This window comes from Lactuca virosa, chromosome 1 (assembly GCF_052849685.1).
Source record: "Lactuca virosa cultivar CGN04683 chromosome 1, Lactuca_virosa_CGN04683_v6, whole genome shotgun sequence".
Lineage (NCBI taxonomy): Eukaryota > Viridiplantae > Streptophyta > Magnoliopsida > Asterales > Asteraceae > Lactuca > Lactuca virosa.
Genome location: NC_136426.1, coordinates 86,063,346 through 86,085,865, shown reverse-complemented (window position 1 = coordinate 86,085,865; position 22,520 = coordinate 86,063,346). Strand labels below are relative to the sequence as shown.

Sequence of the window (22,520 nt, the reverse complement as noted above, 5' to 3'; positions counted from 1 at the left end):
ATGGATACATAAAGAGTTGGGCCACATGAACCATGGATCATAAGACCCATGTGTATGGATTTGGGTTATATCCATGACCCTAGAAATCCCACATATAAATACATACTTCATTGCCCAAAATCTTGACTTGTGTATTCTTGGAGTTCATGGTGGTTTTGGGTGCATGGAGATTCTCTCTCAAGTTCCTCCTTTGTCCATGATGTGTTGTGATTCCACTTGAGGCTTCCACACTATTGGGGCTAAACTCTTAAGGCTAGATACATCAAGACTTCAATCTCTACCATAAGGTTTGTTATCCTAACTAGATTCTTGTGTGGTATATGACAATTGTATGCTAGTTATAGGTTTAATACCTTGGAAAAACCATTGCATGTATAATTAGTGAAAACATAGATCCAAGGTAATTAGGGTTGCATGAACACCTTAGGAGTGTTAGAATGCTCAAAACCCAACATGACTGTCGTGGAGTGTGTGTTCTACGGTAGAAATAGAACCGACTCATAAAACCCTAATGCTCATGAATGACTCGATTGCTTCTTCATTAAGTGTTTCCATGGACGGAGCAAACGTAACAACAAAATCATATCAAAAATTAGGGCTTTGATGTGGTCAAATCCTTGTGTTAAATTTGATGAATGAGGAGCGATGAATGAAGAGAGAAGAATTTATTTTTTTCTCATTAATTTTCAGAAACTATTACAAAGATGATTATATACAACTGATTAACAAGAAGCTATTCTAATGAACAAAATAACTACCTCAATGTTAAATTACTGAAGTACCCTTGAACAAATAACAACTATAACAGAATCTAACACCCCCCCCCCTCAAGCTGGAGGATGTGAAAGGAGTCCAAGCTTGGAAGTAGCATCTTGATGTTGTGGTTCATATAACGATTTGGTGAACACATCTGCTAATTGTTGTTTAGTGTTGACATGAAACAGTGAAATCAATCCAGCTTGAAGTTTTTCCCGGACAAAGTGACAATCCAATTCAATATGTTTGGTGCATTCATGATAAATAGGATTGTTAGAAATGTAAATCGCAGCTTGATTATAATATTTAAGAGGTATAGGGGTAATATTGTCAACTTGAAATTCAGATAGGATTCGACTAAGCCAAGCCAATTCAGCACACACTCTTCTCATTGATCGGTATTCTGCTTCTGCAGATGATAAGGACACTGTCACTTGCTTTTTTGACTTCCAAGATATTGGTGTATTTCCAAACATAATGAAGAAGCCACTCACACTTTGTCCGGTTATAGGACATGAAGCCCAATCTGAATCACAAAAAGATTCAATATTGAAAGTGGGATTGTTATTGAAGAATAACCCTTGAAATATTGTGCCTTTAAGATATCTCAACACATGAAGTGCAACTTTATAATGAGCATGACAAGGAGTTTGATTAAACTGACTTAAATGTTGAACTGTGTATGCTAAGTCTGGTCGAGTATGAAGCAAAAAATTCAATTTTCCAATGAGTTGTCGGTAACTTGTAGGATCTGGTAAAACATCATCCATTAAAGGTAATAAATGAGTTTTAGATGGTAAAGGAGTAGTAGCAATAGGTTGATCTTCCATGGAATAAGCAGAAAACAATTCCTTGATATATTTTTGTTGATGAATGACCATCCCTTGATCAATGTTGTTAAATTCCAGTCCCGAAAAATAATGAATATATCCCAAATCTTTAATTTGAAACTGTTCATGAAGAGATTGCTTTAAAGATGTAATTTCTGCTTCATTATTTCCTGTGACTAAGATGTCATCAACATAAATGGCAACAATGACAATATTATGAAGAGTCTTCTTAATGAACAAAGAGTAATCATTTGAAGATCTATAATATCCTTTGAGAATAAGAGCAGATGAAAGCTTATCATACCACTCTCTTGATGCTTTTTTTAATCCGTATAGGGATTTTTTGAGTTTGCAAACCAAAGAAGGAGATGAAACAAAATAACCAGGTGGAACACGCATATATACTTCCTCATGTAAATCACCGTGCAAAAAAGCATTGTTAACATCAAACTGATGAACATGCCATTCTCGTTTTGCTGCTAAAGCAACCATACATCATACAGTGGTGAATTTGACAACCGGTGAAAACGTTCCATGATAATCAATGTACTGTTTTTAAGTAAAGCCTTTGGCTACTAACTGTGCTTTATGTCTTTCAACACTACCATCTGCCCGATATTTGATTTTGAATACCCATCTACAGGCAATGGGTCGTTTTCCTTTAGGCAATTTGACCACATCCTAAGTTTGGTTATCATGCAAAGCTTTTAATTCTTTCTGCATAGTTTCTTCCCATTGTGGTTTGCCTTTAGCTTCATGATAAAAGGCATGTTCGAATTCATGAGGAATGTGAAAAGATGAATTGTTGTTAACATTCATAGAATAGTTTGAAGCATGGCAAGAAGGCAAAACAATACACAAATTGGTTATTGTGTGAGAGTAAATACTATCTGAGATAGTATTGTTGCAAATGTAATCTTGTAGGTGAACAGGAGGTCGAGTAATTCTGGTGGTTCTTCTTAATAATGGAGCAGAAAAACCAGATGACTGTGAATCAGTTGGACTATTCAGAATAATGTCATCAGGGGTAGAATTCGAATTATGAATCGGAATGTCATGAAAAGATGCTGGAAGATAAGAGTCTATGGATGGTAAAACTGAAGAAGAATTGGAAGAGTGTAATGGAAAATTGGTCTCATAAAATTTAACATCTCTTGAGACTGAAATGGATTTAGTTACTAAATCCAATACTCGATAAGCCTTCTGTCCATGTGGATAACCAATGAAAACACAAGGATGTGCTCGAGGCATAAACTTGTCTCTTGATCTTGTGATGGATGAAACATAACTTAAACATCCAAAACTCCTTAAGGAAGTTAAATTGGGTTCTTCTTTGTATAATGCTTGAAAAGGACTGATACCCTTTAAGACTTTAGAGGGCATGCGATTAATCAAACGAGTGGCAGTTTTTACACATTCTCCCTAATAAGCAATGCCAATTCCAGATTGAAAGTAAAAAGCTCTAGTAGTGGCTAAAATATGCTGATGTTTTCTTTCAACAACCCCATTCTGTTGAGGATTATAGGGTGTTGACTTTTGATGTAAGATTCCATTATCTTGAAAAAATGAGACTCCTTCTGTGCTTGATCCCAATTCCATTGCATTGTCAGTTCGAATAACTTTGACCGCTTTGTTGAACTGAGTTTTCACCATTTTAACAAACGCTTTAAGAAGAGTGAAAGCATAATGTTTATGGGATAACAAATGAATCCATGTATGTCGACTATGATCATCAACAATGGTTATAAAGTATTTATAACCATCATGTGTAACATCTTTATAGGGACCCCATACATCCACATGAATTAAATCAAAAGAATGTTTAGACATGGATTCACTATGTGGAAATGGTAACTTTTGTTGTTTAGCTTTTGAACAAACAATGCAGGATTCAACATTCAAATCATTACATTTAGAAGAAACAAGAGAAAGTTCTTTGAGTTTGACAACAGGAACATGTCTTAATATATTGTGCCACAACATTATTTGATTAGAAGAAGAAAGACTGAATACAACAATTTGACAAGACAAAGAACTTGGAAGAACATAAATAGAGTAAGCTAATGAGTTCTTGATTTGATGATGATCAAAAACATATAGGTCATTAACTCTTTTGCCAAGAATTCCAAAAGCAAAATTACTCTTCAATGAATGGTCCTGCAGGAGACAATTTTCATCAATGAAAATTGCAAATGTTTTCTAATGTGATGTGAGCTTTGGTATACAAAGAAGATTATACTTAAACTGAGGAACATATAATACCCCATGAAGTATAATAGAGTCATGAATTTCCACATCACCAATATAATTGACAGATGTGTCAATGCCATTAGGAAGACCAAGAAAATGAGTTCTTGATTTGATGATGATCAAAAACATATAGGTCATTAACTCTTTTGCCAAGAATTCCAAAAGCAAAATTACTCTTCAATGAAGGGTCCTGCAGGAGACAGTTTTCATCAATGAAAATTGCAAATGTTTTTAAATGTGATGTGAGTTTTTGTATACAAAGAAGATTATACTTAAACTGAGGAGCATATAATACCCCATGAAGTAGAATAGAGTCATGAATTTCCACATCACCAATATAATTGACAGAGGTGTCAATGCCATTAGGAAGACCAAGAGAATGAGGCTGAAGAAGTTTAGTAAGTGAGACAAAATTTTTTGGATTAGAACAAATATGATCAGTAGCACCAGAATCGATAATCCAAGATGTATGTTGTTGAAGAAGGTGAGACGAATTATAAACATTTGCACAAAAATGTTTAAACGAAAAAGAATTACCATTAGAATCAAGAGCACCTTCTGAAATGGTGGAATTCACGTGAGAAGAAGAAGAGTTGCTATTGAGATTGGTATTGTTCAGCAATTGAAGTAACTGTTGATATTTTTCTGGAGAAAAACTCATGTTGGAGGCATTGGTTATGTTATGAACAACAGATGAGGATTCTTCTTTTCTTCCCTTTGTGAATTTGAAATTTGATGGGAATCCAACGAGTCTGTAACATTGAGACTTAGTGTGACCAGATTTCTTGCAGTGTGTACATGTGAGAAACGTTTTTGATGTTTGAAGATTATGATTTTGTGAAACAATCATGGCAATGGATTCAGTGTTAAACACATGAACAAAATTAATCTCTCTTTGTTGTTCTTCTTGAAGAATCAAAGCATATGCAGTAGATAGAGTGGGAAGAGGTTTCATCATAAGGATCTGGCCTCTGATTATCTTGTAGGAATCGTTAAGCCCCATAAGAAGATGAATTAACTTATGATCTTCAAGAAATTTGTTAAGAGCAGCAGCAACATTGCAAGAACACGCAGGAAGATCTTGCACCACATGCAATTCATCCCAAATTTTCATGAGTTTAGTGTAATAAGTAGAAAACTCATCTGATCCTTGTGAAATTGAATATAACCTTTGTTGAATTTGGTAAATGAGGGCTCCATTGGATTGTTCATAGCCTTGATTTAGTTCATTCCAGATTTGAGTTGCAGTTGGAAGAAAAAGAACACTATCAACAATATTCTTGTGAAGTGAGTTCAATAACCAGCTGATGACCATGGAATTGGCACGATACCAATTTGAGTAATTAGGAGAAGATGTATCTGGTTGAACAATTGAGCCATCGACAAAACCTAATTTATGTTTTGCAGATAAAGAAATTGTCATAGCACGTTTCCAAGCATTGAATCCAACTCCATTAAAGACATTAGTGACAAGAATTGAACTCGGAGTGTCAGAAGATCCAAGATAATATGGACTTGAGACAGAAGTTGCAGTTGGATCAATCGAGGCTGATGTAGACATGATTGTTTATAGAGAAGAAAATGAAAAAATGAAGAAACGAAGATAAACAGTAAGATGTGCGGAAGATGAAGATCAAATCAGTCTGATACCATGTTAACTTTGATGAATGAGGATCAATGAATGAAGAGAGAAGAATTGATTTTTTTCTCATTAATTTTCAAAAACTATTACAAAGATAATTATATACAGCTGATTCATAAGAAGCTATTCTAATGAACAAAATAAGTAACTCAATGTTAAATTACTAAAGTACCCTTGAACAAATAACAACTATAACAGAATCTAACACCTTGAAAGAGAAAAAAATGCATGAAAGAGTTAAAAGGAAACACAATAATTTGGTAAATAAAATAAACTGACCTGGTAATATTGAGAAGCGATTAATGAAAATGGGAAGATATCAACAACGGGAAATAATAAACCAGATGAAAATAAGGATACAAAATCTATAAATTCTGGATATGTGGTGGAAAGCAGATCGACTGGGAGTCGGAGAGGGTTGATGGAGATGGTGGAGAGATTAATGGTGGTGAAAAAGAGGAGAGACGATTGATAAATAAATGAGAACGCTGGTGGAAGACAAAAATATATCCATATAAGGCAGATGATAGATGAAGCGATACATTGGGAATGAAGAAAAAGATAGTGGAGACCAGATGTCTTTCTCTCCTACCGCTTGGAGTGACAGGTATTAGCAGACCAGATCCGACCTGATTGGAATTTGGATTCACGAAATGGATTCATGGAGATGACGTGTCAAGAGAAAACCAAAGGTTTTCTTATATATATATATATATATATATATATATATATATATATATATATATATATATATATATATATATATATATATATATATATATGAGGGTTCAATTGAGAAAAAAAAGGTTGAGAATGAGGGAATCATTCTCAGCCACACATTTGTTTTGCCACAAAATACTTACACGTACCGAAAGAAATGGATAACGGATACACATGTTTTTTCCAACCAAACATGTTTCCTTAAACTATGCTAATCATTACCTTAATATCCACAAAAACATTTTTTTTTTGTTTTTTTTAGAAAGCCATTTTTATCAAAAAAGATATATTTTAAATATATCAATATTCATAACTTTTTTTCTCTATAAATAGACATCCATAAAGATATAGTTTTAAGATAAAATAATTTTTTTTGAGTTTCAACTCTCGTTATTCATAAGTGAATAAAAATCAATCAGATTTTTATTACAATAAGTTCGTTATTCATTTATGAATAAAATGTATGTTTAACATTTTTACAGTTTAAATATCATTCATATATAAATATAACACGTAATAAAACTTTTTTACCTAAAATATATTTTTTTAAATCATCTTTCGTCACACATTATATTTATATATAAATAAAATATGTATTAATGGTCGTCATATGTTATAAAAGACGACGTTTTTAAAATTTTGAACTACTTATTCATATATGAATAACAAAATGAACCGTAACAAATTTATGATATATGTGTTTTTCATATATGAATATAACTTGTGAGGAAGACTAATACACATCTTATTCATATGTGATTATAACATGTGACGAGAGTTGATGTGACTGTAAACACTTTATATATGTTATATTTATATATAAATGATATTTAAACTCTAAAAAAAATTAATCATACTTTTTATTCATAAGTGAATAACGAATGTACTGTAATAAAAATCTGATGCATTTTTATTCACTTATGAATAACAAGAGCTGAAACTATAAAAAAAATTATTTTATGTTAAAACTATATCAATACGGATGTTTATTTATAGAGAATAAAAAATTATGAATTTTGATGTATTTAAAATCATTTTTCGATAAAAATAACTCCTTTAAAATTAAAAAAAAAAACGAAAAAACTATGTTTTTATATAAATTAAGGTAATAATTACCATAGTTTAAGGAAACAAGTTTTGTTGGAACACACATATGTATTCCTTTCCCATTTCCGCTACTACGTTGGAGGCTTTTGCGGCAAAAATAAATAATTGGCTGAAAATGATTCCCTCATTCTCAACCTTTTTTATTTTCTCAATTGAACTTACCTCTCTGTCTCTCTGTGTGTGTGTGTGTGTATATATATATATATATATATATATATATATATATATATATATATATATATTAGTTTATAACCCGTGAGAACCACGATTATAAAATTAACTAAACTTTCATAACAATAACTTAAAATTATTAATCAATTATTTCAAATAAATTATTTTAAATTAATTATTAATTAAGATATATTTTTTTAATTATATAAAATTATAATCGTTGACTTAAATAAATACATGAAATTATATCACCTTATAATATATATTAATTTTTTATTATTTTTTATTCTAATATTATTAATTTAATGTAATTAGAATGAAATTTAAAATTTGAAATTTGAAATGAAGAATCAATTATTAATTTAATTTAATTAGAGTGAGAAATTTAAAATGGAAAATTATTAGATTGATATGTGGCATGATAGGGGGCATATAATATTAATGAAGATCCTCACTAATAAATGAAAATAATTTTGCTACTTGTCAATCTCTCATGAGTTTTGACACTTGTCATTTTGTGGTATTTTTGAAATAAATCTTATCCACTTGTCAATTTGTGCTTTGTTTCAAATTTTAAAGTTAAAGTCATATACTTATATATTTAAAGTATTAAATATAATATATTTGAAATTAAATTGCAATGAATATGTTTCTTCCTTTTTTATTTTTAAGTTTTACATTAAAAGATATTTACTGTTTACACTTAATGTTTATTCTTTTTTTTAAATTAACATGTATAATATATGGGTCTCAGACCTAGTTTTTAATATTATGACACATGTCAATAGAAGAATAAACTTATTCATTTATTAGAATAGAAAGATATATATATATATATATATATATATATATATATATATATATATATATATATATATATATATATATATATATATATATATATATAGAGAGAGAGAGAGAGAGAGAGAGACATAGCTAAGTTCAAATGTTTCTCACATCTATTGTCTGCTACGATGCACCAATAAGAATTTAGTAAAATTTAAATAATTATTTAATCAAATAAATATAGATATTAAATGATTTCCATAATTATATATATATTAAATGATATCCATAATTATAATTTATTTTTTATTGAAACTAATTACATTCGTAATTAATATCAACAACAATATTTTTTAAGAATGAAATTGCATCTAGTTTTTCATGTATAGGTTCATATTTGTTTCATGACCCACTCACTTAAAATACAACAAAAGTTGACTAGAACATGGAGAACAAGAGTGTATTATAGTATAATGAGAATTTATTCTAGAAGAATGAGAGTATATTCTAACAAAATTAAAGTGTATTCTAGTAAAATACACTCTCGTTCTTCATATTCCATGCAACTTTGTTGTATTTTAATTCGGTGGGTCCATAAACAAAACACGAACCCACACATAAAAACCTAGATGCGAATTCATTCGGAAAGAATGTTATTGCTGACATTAATGAGAAATTAATTAGTTTCCATAAAAAAGAGAATTATAATTATGGATATCATTTAATATAGATACAATTTTGGAAATCATTTAATATCTATCTTTATTTAATTAAGTAATTATTTATTTTTACTAAATTTCTATTGGTGCATTCTAGCACACAATAAATGTAAGAAATATATGAACCTAGCCCTATATATATATATATATATATATATATATATATATATATATATATATATATATAGAGAGAGAGAGAGAGAGAGAGAGCACAACAAGAAATAAGCCCATTAGCGACGACGTCTATAGCGAAAACGATAACCTTTAGCAGTGACATCAGAAAATGACGCCGCCTAAAGTTTACCGTCGTCGCTGTAGACGACGTCGCTAATAACCATCAATCGGCGATCCTCTCGTTCCACACGAAAGTTGATCATGAACGTATTCCGTTATACTTATCCATCGTTTAGGGTTTAATCTCATGGGAGGTAATACAGGCGACACCAATTGCGACGACATGTCGTCACTATTTATGTTGAGTCGCGTGAATGTAATCTTGGTCGTTCAATTATTTTTGGATCGGACGGTTAATAATCATGGCAGAAAGGCTCGTGTTTTTTTGCTCCAGCATGTTGCCACTATTTCCCCAGTGTCGCCGCTAAAGTTAAAGCTGCTTTTGATCCCCCTTCGTCACATACAACCCATTTCCTGCGCCTTTTCCTCCCTCTTGTAAAACTACGATGACGACGATCACCACCATTCTGTGGTTTGAGTTTTCGGCGTAGCACACCAACACAAACCACCACTAACCAGAGATTCCTTCAAGGCCTTTGTTTTCCGGTGATTTAAGGCGTTTTCCGGCGATTTCTGACTTTTTCCGACAACAAAAATCCTCCGATAACGTGCATTTTCTCTTCCCTTTTCTCTTTCTCTTGTTTTCATACTAATATTTCACCCTAATTACATTATTTTGGTACTTTTAAGAGAATCTCCGGTGCATACCAGCACCACAACACCACCGTGGTCAGCACTCGCTTTAATTTCCGACGACAGCTTCTATTTTCCGGTGACAGTTAATTTGACAGGTTTTTTTCTTCTTTCTTTTTTCTGTTCTTAATGTAGGTATTTGAAATGTATGAATATGTATGTAAAAATATATATGTGTATGTATGTATGAAAAAATGTATGTGAAAATGTGTGTATAAGTGTATTTCTATATGAAATGTGTGTGTGTGTATATATATATATATATATATATATATATATATATATATATATATGAAAAATGTATGTGAAAATGTATGTATATGAAATGTAGGTATTTTTATGTGAAAATGTATGTATATGAAATGTAGGTGTTTGTAGGTGAAATGTATATGTATTTGTATATGAAATGTATTTGTATGTATGAAGAAATATATGTGAAAATGTGTTTATAAGTGTATTTGTATGTGTGTATATTGTATGTTATGATACAATATATGTGTGTATAACGTATGTTATGATATGATGTTATAACTGAAAAAAGAGGATGTTATAATTTACATTGTCTTTTTAAAGTATTATACTATTATAAAAATCAAAATAACTAAGATAATATAAATAAAAATAAACATGAAAAGGTACAATGTCATAATATAAAAATAAAAACAAAAATAAGTTGATATTAAAAATCAAAATATGGAGGAAAAAAAAGATGATATAAATAACAAATATATACTATCGTTTAAAGTATAATGCTATAATAAAAAATAAAAATGAAAAATTAAGACACTAAATCTAGTAAGTTATAATTTAATGACTGAATTATTTAAAGTACAACGCTATAATAAAAAAGTAAGTTTTTTTTTTAGTTTAAGTCTCTTCCGTTTAAATCATCAAAAGCGTAGACATACCCGCCCGTAATTGATTTAGAAATTAATTTCAGACTTTCCCCATTTTGGGACTGCTTTTTGAATACCTTACCTCATTTAGGATGTGAATGTTTATTATATGATTGATTGTTTAAGGAAGATTCGGTTGTTATTTTCTCTTTGCTCCTCTAATTATATATATATATATATATATATATATATATATATATATATATATATATATATATATATATATATATATATATATATATATAGGAGCTAAGGGGAAATGCTGCCGAATTTTTCTTAAACGTTCAATCATGTAATACACATTTTCATATGAGGTAATGTATTCAAAAAGTGTGTTTAGAAGCATACCCTTGTGAATACTCTTCCATTGTCCGGTTTTCTATTTCATCTAATTGATCTTTACTCTATCCTTATAAATATTCAATCCTAATTTTAGTTCTTGTAGAGTAAATGATAGTTTATTTTATTTCCTTCTTTTTTATAGTTTATTTTAGATTTTTTTTAGCAATTTTTTTAGTATTGCATTGTATATTCTTTATTGTCATTATCATGGATCGTGTGGTGTACTTTCTATTTTGCATGAGGTATTTTGCAGGGTTTTGGAGCTCATTGCAGTTGTAGATTAGCTTGGAGATGGGCTTTGTGGGCTTTAGAGGCGTCATTGGGCTTTACAGATCCATCAAAGGACATTTGGGCTTAAAAAGTTTAAGACTTGGATAAAGTGGGCTTATGAATATGGGTATTAGATTCTTCTTTTGGGCTTGGACTATCCACATTTGAAGCTTGAAGATGATTGGCCAAATTTAAATCATGTGACGTGTGGAGAGGGCCAAGGGAATGTTGAGTAGTAGGGTGGTGTAGTGAAGAAAAAGGACCAATAGCATTCCAGCAACACTTGCGAAGGTGGAGTCTCAATCGCACAATACTTGCAAGGGTGCCCGCGCCACTGCACAATTTAGGGCATTTTGGTCATTTTGCTCATGATTTACTTTGGGGGTTAGGTAGCAGCTCATACTTCGAATTTCCACCATTAGAGAGCATTGGAGGCGATTTTTTAGAGCTTGATACACATTTTCTCATCTTTCTACCAATTGTTAGTTTCTTGATGCAAAAACACCTTTGTGATTGTTATCTTGTTGCCATGAGTGGCTAGTTTCTTTATTTTGGTTAACTTTGGCTAAAACCCTTCGATATTTGTGGGTTTTCAAGGATTCGTGTTTATTGTCATTTATCTTATGTTTATGATTCTATTTCATATTTCATATGCTTGTTTAATACTTTGATCATGAGACTGGTACTTAAATGAGCAATTGTTGGTTTATTTCTTTGGTTTAGCATTAAATCATTGAATTTACTTAGAACAAGGGCTTTATGATGGTATAAATCATCTCTAGCTTATGGATCTTAACTCCTTTATAGATGTGTAAGCATTTACATCCGCTAGGAATTGGGGATTCCTTCATTCTTAAGGCTAATCAACTTTCTTGGGTTCAATTTCTTCAACTGAATCCTTGATTTTGATTAAGAAGGTATACCGTGGGCTTCCTCAACCTCCATACTAACTATGAGAAATCTTGGCATATCATGCTTCATGATTGCTATAACCAATTTGGGATGAATGATAAGCTTCATATTGAATCCTAATGATAAAACACACATATGTTTGTTGGGTTGAATTGGATTGGTTAACCAATTCTCTCCAATATTTGAACATCTCACCATCTTGCTTAATTCCAAGCTTTTTAGTTATTCAAGTCTTTTAGTTTTCAAGCAATCACAAACCCCCCCACCTTTTAGTTTAATTTTAGTTAGTTAGTTTTATTACACTATTTCTAGTGGATTGCATTGGTGATTGAGTACAACCATTTCCCCGAGGATCGATACCCCTTTTTACCATTATATTACATTTTATTTGCAAACAAAGGGTGTAATATTCTTGGTGGACTTGACATCCCACCAGTAAACATTAAAACCTAACTTATGTTTCAGTTGCAACATGTCTATTGATAAAACCTGGACAACTATTGAAAACCGTAACTCTACCGTGTTCCAACAAGGACTCAAATCTTTTCCTGAGAGCTCCAAACCACAAGTCGATAACAAAAGTCAAACCAGTGCCCGTGTAACAAATGTAATGTCAATAAATTTATACGACTAGCCATTATGAAATTCCATATACTTCAACATTGTTTTAGTCCACATTATATTATGTGGAAGTATCACGGAGAAAATACAGTTCATCTGGTTGTGGAAGACATATCACGTAGTAACGAGATGGTCGATGTTATTGCTGATGTTATGGGGGGTGTGATCGAAAAATATACCAACCACGATGAAGGGAACCTGGATACAGAGGGTAGCGATGTCGATTATGGGTTTCAAAAGATGTTAGAGGAAGTCCAATTAAAATTATATCCTGAATGTTCATTTTTGTCCCTTGACTTTTTAGCAAAGATGATGCATATCAAGGTGATCAACAAATGGACTGATAGTTCATTCAATCAGCTTCTTGAGTTGTTGCAAACTGCGTTTCCTCAAGCAAACATGGTCCCCCCATCACATTATGAAGCAAAAAAGTCACTTAAAAAGATCAGGTTAGGTTATGAGTCGAACACGTATGTAGAAATGACTGCTTTCTTTTCTGGAAAGAACACAAGTTGTTGCAAAAGTGTCCAGTTTGTAATGAGAGTCGGTAGGTTGATGAAAATACAAAGGGTAAGAAGGTGGCTCATAAGGTGTTATGATACTTTCCTGTGACCCCCAGACTTTAACGTCTATATTGTTCTAGACACACAGCTAAAGATATGTTTTGGCACAGTACCAGACGATCCAAAGATGGTACGATGCTTCATCCCGTTGATGGTACTTAATGGAAAAAATTTGATATGAAGTATCCTAACTTCTCGAGGGAACCTCGAAACATACACTTAGGGATTGCTGCTGATGGTTTTAATCTGTTTGGTAACATGTATAATCCTCATAGCACGTGGCTCGTCATACTCACCACTTACAATCTTCCACCATGGCTATGCATGAAAGACTCATCCTTCATGTTGACCTTGTTGATTCCCAAACTCAAAGCACCCATGAAGGACTTGGATGTGTTCCTTAGGCCATTGGTAAATGAGTTGAAGTTGTTATGGAGTTTTGGCGTACGTACTAAAGACGCAACGACATATACATTCTTTAATATGAAAGCGGTGTTGTTATGGACAATAAACGAATTTCCAGCTCGTAGTAGTTTATCTGGTTGGAGCGGACAATGGTACAAAGCTTGTCCGACTTGAAATGAAGACACTCCCTCATACCGAGTATCAAATAAAGTCTTATATGTTGGTCATTGCCGGTTCTTAGATGTTGACCATCCATAGAGAAAAATGTTGGAATATAATGGCCAACACGAGACAAGAGACCCTCCATGATAGTTTAGTGAGAAAGAAATACAAGCACAACACACTCGTCTATTGTTTCGTCCACCGGGTAAAATAGCTGCTCAACGAGCTGGCATTAAGAGAGATCCTAAGGATTTTGAGTTGAGTTGGTCTAAAAATAGCATATTCTTTGAACTTGAATATTGGTCTTCTCTGGAGCGGAAGCACAACTTCAATCTTATGCATATTGAAAAAATATGTGGGTGAGTGTCTTCTGGGTACTTATCTGATGAATGATAAGTCTAAAGACAGATCAAATGCTCGGGAGGACTTGACAAAACTAAACATTCGGAAAAGTCAATGGTTGAAAGAGACTGGAAACAAGTTCCTTAAACCCCATCCATCTTACTTGTTCACGAAACATGACCGCATTCTTTTTTTTAAGTTTATAAGAGATGTGAAACTGCTAGATGGGTTTGGATGTATCCCTTCGAGAGGTATATGAAAATACCGAAGGCTCAGTATGTATGAGATGGATGTATCCCTTCGAGAGGTATATGAAAATACTAAAAAACTATTTCAGAAACATGGCGAGGTCGGAAGGTTCTATAGCTGAGGGTTATGTTGCTGAAGAGATATTATCATTTTGTTCGATGTACCTTGAAGATGTCGATACTCGATTCAATCGCCTCGGAAGTCTAAGGGTCGACCGGCTAGCGCAAAGAAAATGAAAAATCTCAGTCAGTCAATCTAAATGAGAGAAAACTACTATGTTAATATGTTGTCGCACGCGTATTAAACAAATAAAAATATTGCACTAAAAATATAGCACAGAGAAGCAGGGTTGAATCCTCAGGGACACAGCCTAAAAGTCAATACCTTTTTGCATTAGGCACATTCTAGTAAAAAAACAGAAATATAACAAGGGGCATTTTAAATTAAACTAAAAAGTAAAAACGTAGTGATATTAAAAATAAACGAAAATCAATATTAAAAACGATTTCAGTTCTGCTGTGACTTTCCTAATCATGCAACTAGCCCATATCTTATTATTTGAGATGTGTTCTATCTAAGCTGGTACTGAGAAAAACTAACAAGCTCTAGTATAGTCTCTTTTACTTAAACTAGTTAATCAAAACAAGCTCTTTGAATTAACCCTAACTTTTTACTATTCAATTAAACAAACTCTTAATTAAATAATTAAATTTGCATTAAGTTCTTTGTAAAATATCAAGAGATTTTCGATACTTCTCACAAGATCGGAAGCATAAAGATATGATTTTTTTAGTTTATACCAGAGTTAAATCACAAAATGGAACCAATCTGATAGTTGTTACCTTTACAAGTCGACAAGAACAATTACATATTCTATTAATTGGTTAACTGGAATGATAAAACCCTAGCTAGGTGATTGGACTAACAAAAATTTAAAACCAAACGTTCATTAAGCTCAATACTGAAAAATCTAGATAGAAACTCTAAACGAAAATCAGATATGAGAACTAATCACATGAGAAGTACTAGTCTATGCAGAACTGAAAACTAAAGTTTAGTCGGACATGGTCAAAAACGAAATTAAACTAGATAAAATAGGCATCAAACATCTAATCTTACTAATCTAATTGAAGGATATGCTCCACAGTCTTCAGATCTTAAGAAATCGTTGAAATCAGAGAAGAATCGACTCCAAAATCGTATTTTTGTCGTATGGAACTTCAGGAATCGACTAGGGTACGAAATCCTCCTACTGGAATGTCATTTGAGTCTTCTTATAAGCCTAGCAGGAAAAACGGCAATACATGTGATCGCATGTAGAAGGTTGCGATCGCATGTTTTTAAGAAAACGCATCTCATTTTTGGTCACTTAACTTTTGGTTTTGTACTCATTTGGTCACTTAACTCTTTTTAAGTTTAAAAAGGTCATCAAACTTTTGGCTTTGTGCTCATTTAGTCACTTAACTTTTGATCTGGGCTCTAGGGGCGATTTGGTCGCGTAAAGTTCCCATCTTTACTTGCATGTATGACCTACTAGCGCTTAAAAGACCAAAAAGATGGTCTAAAAGTTGCATGGGACTTCCATGGCCATAAAGTTGGCACCTTTAAGCCATGAAGTCCCCTCAAGACCCTAGATCTGAAGGGTTTGCCCACATGGGATGTCAAAATCCCAAAACCAACATACTTGGACCAAAACATGAAAAAAGCATCCAAAAACTAGATCTTAGCATGCTATAGACAAGGTAGGAGCTTTATACCTCAGGTGAACCAGCAATGAAGCCCAACTTCTGGATCTACTCTCCTCCTACACGTCCTTGCCCCTTCTTGAAGCACCTTCTTCTTCAAAATCACAAAGAATGCACAAAAATTTGCTCAAAACTCTCAAAAGTGAATTAGGGTTTCGTGGCTAGGTTTTGGGACAATGCAGGCTGGAAATGAGGCCAGCTTATGGGGGTTAAGGTGTTTAAATAGGGTGCAAAACCCTGAAAATTAGGGTTCCATTCTGCCAGTCTACTCGTTGAGTTGAGGCTACTCAACTCGTTGAGTAGACTTGTTAACCCGCGTCCCAATCCATCTCTACCCGGCAAGTTTGGGGCCTCCAACTCGTCGAGTTTCTATACAAAAATGAGTAATTATGAATTAAATACATACCAGGAACCAGGCGTTACAAATCTCCTCCACCTATCTCCGAATTCATCCTCGAAGTCTGCTACGTCTGGAAATAGGTCTAAGTAGTGCTCCATCATCTCATCCTCCAGCTCCCATGTCCATTCTGAACCATTGAGGTGCTGCCACTGCACCTTCACCAACTCTACCCTCTTGTTCCTCAGATCCTTCGTCTTCCTATCGAGAATGGCTACCGGTCTCTCGATATAGTTCAGGCTATCATCCACCTGAATATCCTCCAAAGGCATAACTACGGAGTCATCCACTAAGCACTTCCGTAGCTAGGAGACATGAAAAGTGTTGTGGATCTGACTAAACTCGACTGACAGATCCATTCGATATGCAACTCGGCGCACCCGAGCCAAGACCCTGAATGGACCTATGTACCTGAGACCCAGCTTTCCCCGTTTCCTGAACCGAATGACACCTTTCCAAGGTGACACCTTCATGAGGACCATATCTCCTACCTGAAACTCTAGGTATGATCGAAGTCTGTCGGCGTAGCTCTTCTGCCGACTTTGGGCCGTATGGAGTCTACTCCGGACCTGATGATCTTCTCTGCCGTCTTGAGTAAAACTTCGGTACTCCCCATGACCCTTTGTACGTCCAACCTCACCCTAACATATCGGGGTTCTTCACTTCCTCCCATAAACCGTCTTGAAGGATGGATGGTCGATGTTTGCGTGGTTGCTATTATTGTAGGAAAACTCTGCCAAGGGAAGGTAGGTATCCCAGCTACCGCCAAAGTCTAGAATGCACGCCCATAACATATCCTCCAAGGTCTGGATGGTCTGCTTGCTCTGACCATCCGTCCGTGGGTGAAAAGTCGTGCTGAACTGTAAACGAGTACCAAACTCGTCATGAAATTTCTTCCAGAACCTGGAAGTGAACCGTACATCTCGGTCAAAAATCACAGAAACTGGCACCCCGTGTCGAGCTACTACCTCCCTGATGTAGATGTCAACCAGGTTCTTGGCTGAAATGCTCTTGTGAATCGGAATGAAATGGGCACTCTTGGTCAACCGATCCACAATGACCCAAATCGAATCCACTCCCCGTGCGGTCCCGGGAAGCTTCGTGATGAAATCAATAGTAATATCCTTCTATTTCCACACAGGTATATCCAACGCCTGCGTCTTTCCATGAGGTATCTAGTGTTCGGCCTTGACCTTCCTGCAAGTCAAGCACCTCTCGACGTACCAAGCTACATCCTGCTTCATGCAGGGCCACTAGTAATCAGGACGAAGATCTCTATACATCTTCGTCACCCCGGGATGGATGGAAAATCAGGATTTGTGCACCTCCTCCGTCAGGATTTGGCGCACACCGCACTTGTACGGAACCCACACTCTGCAATGGAGTGTCAAAAGCCCGCGACTATCATAGTCGAAGGAGGAAATCTGACGCACGATACGCTCACTTTTCCGGTGTTCCTCCTTCATAGCCTCCTGCTGGGCCTCCAGAATCCGCTCCAAAAGCGGAGTCACTACTGTCATCCTCAGTCAGATGTCCCTAATCGGGGTTGCGAATGCCTTGCGGTTGAGTGCATCGGCCACAACGTTGGCCTTCCCTGGGTGGTAGAGGATCTCGCAATCATAAACTTCACCACGTCCAACCACCGTCGCTGCCTCATGTTCAGATTTGCTTGGTCCATCAAGTACCTCAAACTCTTGTGATCTGTGTAAATGGTACAACGGACCTCATAGAGGTAGTGTCGCCAAATCTTCAGGGCAAAAACAACCACCCCAACTCAATGTCGTGCGTCGGGTAATTCGCCTTGTGAGGCTTTAGCTGCCTCGAGGCGTAGGCGATGACGTGCCCCCTCTGCATCAACACTACGCCCAAACCCGAGATGGACGCATCACAATACACTACAAAATACTCAACGCCCTCTAGCAGGTTTAAGATCGGTGCCTCGCACAACCTTTGCCTCAAAGTCTCGAATGCTGCCTGCTGCTCAGGCCCCCAGTGAAAGATAACAGTCTTCTTCGTCAGTCGGGTCAGTGGTACCGCTATCTTGGAGAAATCCTGAATGAATCTCCGATAATAGCCGGCTAAACCGAGGAAGCTCTGAATCTCATATGGAGACTTCGGAACCTCCCATCTCATCACGGTCTCCACCTATGCCGGATCGACCAAAATACCGTTTTGGTTGACAAGGTGGCCTAGAAACTGCACCTCGTATAACTAGAACTCGCACTTGGAGAACTTGGCGTACAAGCTCTCCCTCCTCAGGGTATCCAACACCTCTCGCAAGTGCTCCACGTGTTGCTCCTGCGTCTTGGAGTAAACCAAGATGTCATCAATAAAGACTATCACATACCGATCCAACATCGGTCTGTATACACGTTTCATGAGGTCCATGAACGCGGAAGGAGCATTGGTGTGCCCAAAGGGCATCACCACGAATTCGTAATTACCATAGTGAGTCCGGAAAGCAGTCTTCTGTAAATCCTCATCTCTGACTCTCATATGGTGATAGCCTGAACGCAAATTGGTCTTGGAAAACCAAGATGCCCCCTGAAGCTGGTCGAAGAGATCGTCAATCCTCAAGAGTGGGTAACGGTTCTTCACCGTTAGCTTGTTCAAATCTCGGTAGTCTATACACATCTGATGTGACCCGTCCTTCTTCTTCACAAACAAAATCGGGGCTCACCAAGGCGAACTGCTCGGCCAGATAATTCCCTTGTCTAACAGCTCCTGCAGCTATGTAGACAACTCCTGCATCTCGGGAGGAGCCAACCGATATGGTGCCTTGGCTATCGGAGTCGCACCCGGAACTATGTCAATCCTGAACTCCACCTGTCTCTCCAAAGGTATCCCAGGAAACTCCTCTTGGAACATATCCGGATACTCCCGCACAATTGGTACATCGCTCACAGTCGCCTTACCCCCTTCATGGGTATCCATAACATAGCCGACATAACCTGTATAACCATGCTGAAGCTAGTGCTTAGCTCTCGCTGCTGAACACAAAGTCGGCCCACACTGTGGCCTCCCTCCCTGAATCACCAACTCTCTCCCACTTGGGGTCCTGACATGAACCAACTGTTGCTCACAATCGATCACTGCCCCCATTAGGGCTTAACCAATCCATAGCTATGATGACTATGTTCCCACGCAAAGGAATGGGAACCAAATCCACGAGGTAACGCTCGTCATACATCCTCAGGAGACAATCTCTGTAAACCTCTGATGCCGAATGGTTCGGTCATCCACAATCTCGACCTCTAACGGACAATCCAACGTGGCTGAAGACACAACAAACCTCTTGCTGAGTGCAAGAGATACAAATGATCGGGTAGCCACCAAGTCAAATAACACCTGTACTGGGATGCTATTCACATGGAATGATCCCGTCACCACATCCAGTGTGGCACGCGCCTCCTCAGCCGTCAGCTGGAAGGCTCGGCTCCTCACTAATAGAGCATCTAACTTTCCCTGTCGACCATCTGTGATCCGTAGGGTTGTTGGAGCTGGCTCCGCCATTTGCGCTCCTGATACCAATCTCGGGCAGTTGCCCTTTTTATGGCCCTTCTGATTGGAATGAAAGCAAATCAGGTCTGATGTCTGAATGGTGGGGGTAGGGGCAGTACAATCCCTTCTAAAGTGCCCAAGCTCGTCGCACTTATAGCAGCCTGATCCCCCTAATCCACAAACTCCCTCATGCATCTTGCCGAATTTCCCACAGCGGCTCCGGCACTGATGGCCCTTCGACCTCGAGTCAAATCCCTTAGGTTTCTTCCCAAAAACCCAGTCGTCTGCCTAGTCTCTGCTTCCTCTTCCTGATCTACTTTATATCAATCTCCCTCCCCTTTGCCCTGGCTATCATATCATCCAAGGTCGGGCACGCCGAATAGCTAACATACTTCCGAATGTTATCTCTCAACATATCATGGTACCCGTGTTTTCTTCATCTCCTCATCACCCGCATACTGAGGCACCAACAAAGCCCTCTCCCTGAACTTGGCGGTAATCTCCACAACTGTCTTAGTGGTCTATCTCATATCTAGAAACTCCTTGGCTAGCTACTGAATCTCCACAGCTGGCGTAAACTTGGCTCGAAATCTGGTCACAAAGTCCGACCAGGTCATAGCCTCAATGGTTGGGGCTCCCAACATATCACTGACTGCCTCCCACCAGTCTCTAGCCCGCTCTCTCAAACAACTAGCCGCAAACCTGACCTTCGACCCCTCAGGGCAGAAGCTCGTCACCTGCGCAAACTCAATGTCTGCGATCCATCTTCTCGCCACAATGGGGTCCTTCACCCCGCTGAAGTCTGGCACCCCGCATCCCCTGAAATCCGTGAAGGAGAGCGTGTGAGTCCCTAACTGGTCAGGTGCCATGTCACTCTTGAATACCCTAAGGTGATCCTCCATCAGCTCAATGATACCCTCCTTGATCGACCCGAAAATCACCGGGGTCGCCTCAAGGATGCCTCTCGTAATCTCGGATGCAATGAACTCGCACAATCTGTCATCAACTGGCTCAGAACCTGTACCCAAACCTGACCCAGACCCTGAACCTCCTGCTCCATGACGTGTCATCACCATTCTGAAACAAACCACAGAATCATCAGAGTCACACATAATATCGAGAGACCTCATGCTCACTACAAGTTCCTTGGTTTAATCTCAGCTCTCCTTGATTCGAGTATGGATCCTCTGCTTTTAGTAGTATGGGTCCATACTACCTTCCACATCTATCCGTACTTTCTTCAAGAATCGCCTTAACTCCACCAAGTCCGTTTCACTACTACTGCTCGCCGCACTAATCTCATCCTAGGCTTACCCTAGGGTAATCTCTGACTCACTCTCCGCCATCAGCTGCATAAGAAGTCCCTGCTATCTCTCCCTAACTAGCTCACAAATGCCATTACATATTACTAAGACCAGATAATTCTTCGAATGAGAGGTCCTACCCTACAACGGTTGGACTCAGACAAGAGCTGCGAAATAGGGCTAGACCTAACCTTCTGAAATTATTTAGTCCTCGTAATATGTAACTTAACGTATTCGTTTACTAGTTAGTTAAAGATAACTAGGATTCCTAAAAGCACAAAGCAATCAACATTCAAGCATTGAGCAAGCAACCAGGCATATCCTAAACATGTCATCATATCACTGACTAATCAGTACTATTCAATAGGCACATACATCAGGAAAATAAGGCATCTTCCTAGATCCTTAGCCCTAATCTAGCATGTAGTTCTCATACATATACAGTAGGCATATAAGACATCCTTCCTAGATCCTTAGCCCTAATCTAGCATACAATTCTCATAATCATATCATATATCATAGAAAACATGTATGTGTATCTTGGGGAATAACTTACTTGGGCTCGGCCGATTGCACGCATCACACTCCTTGTCCTTTCTCAAAACTCTTAGTTTTAATTTTTAGAAAAATTATTTTTATTTTAAAAATTTCTCAAACCCTCGATTTGAGTCCAGACACCCCCGAAGGTGTTTCCGAATCCCTCAAACCAAGTCTCTGATACCAACTTGTAACATCCGAAAATTTACGACAAAAAATTTCATTTTAATTTAATAATATTTGTCTGAAAACATCCATAGTATCAACTCATATCAAACCAATGTATCAATAGTCAAAACATGTCATGATAAAACAACATCAGAGTATAAGTCCCAAGAATCTCATGTGCGGAAATCATGGTGTGAT

The 22,520-nt window shown here is 36.5% G+C and overlaps 1 protein-coding gene across 1 annotated transcript; it reads right to left on the bottom strand.

Annotated features, from left to right (window-relative positions):
* Positions 1–2,267: 2,267 nt before the first annotated feature.
* LOC145116413 (uncharacterized) lies at positions 2,268–2,969 on the bottom strand. The gene has a single exon (XM_079052758.1). It carries the CDS (start codon positions 2,967–2,969, stop codon positions 2,268–2,270), a length of 702 nt encoding a protein of 233 aa, XP_078908884.1.
* Positions 2,970–22,520: the final 19,551 nt, after the last annotated feature.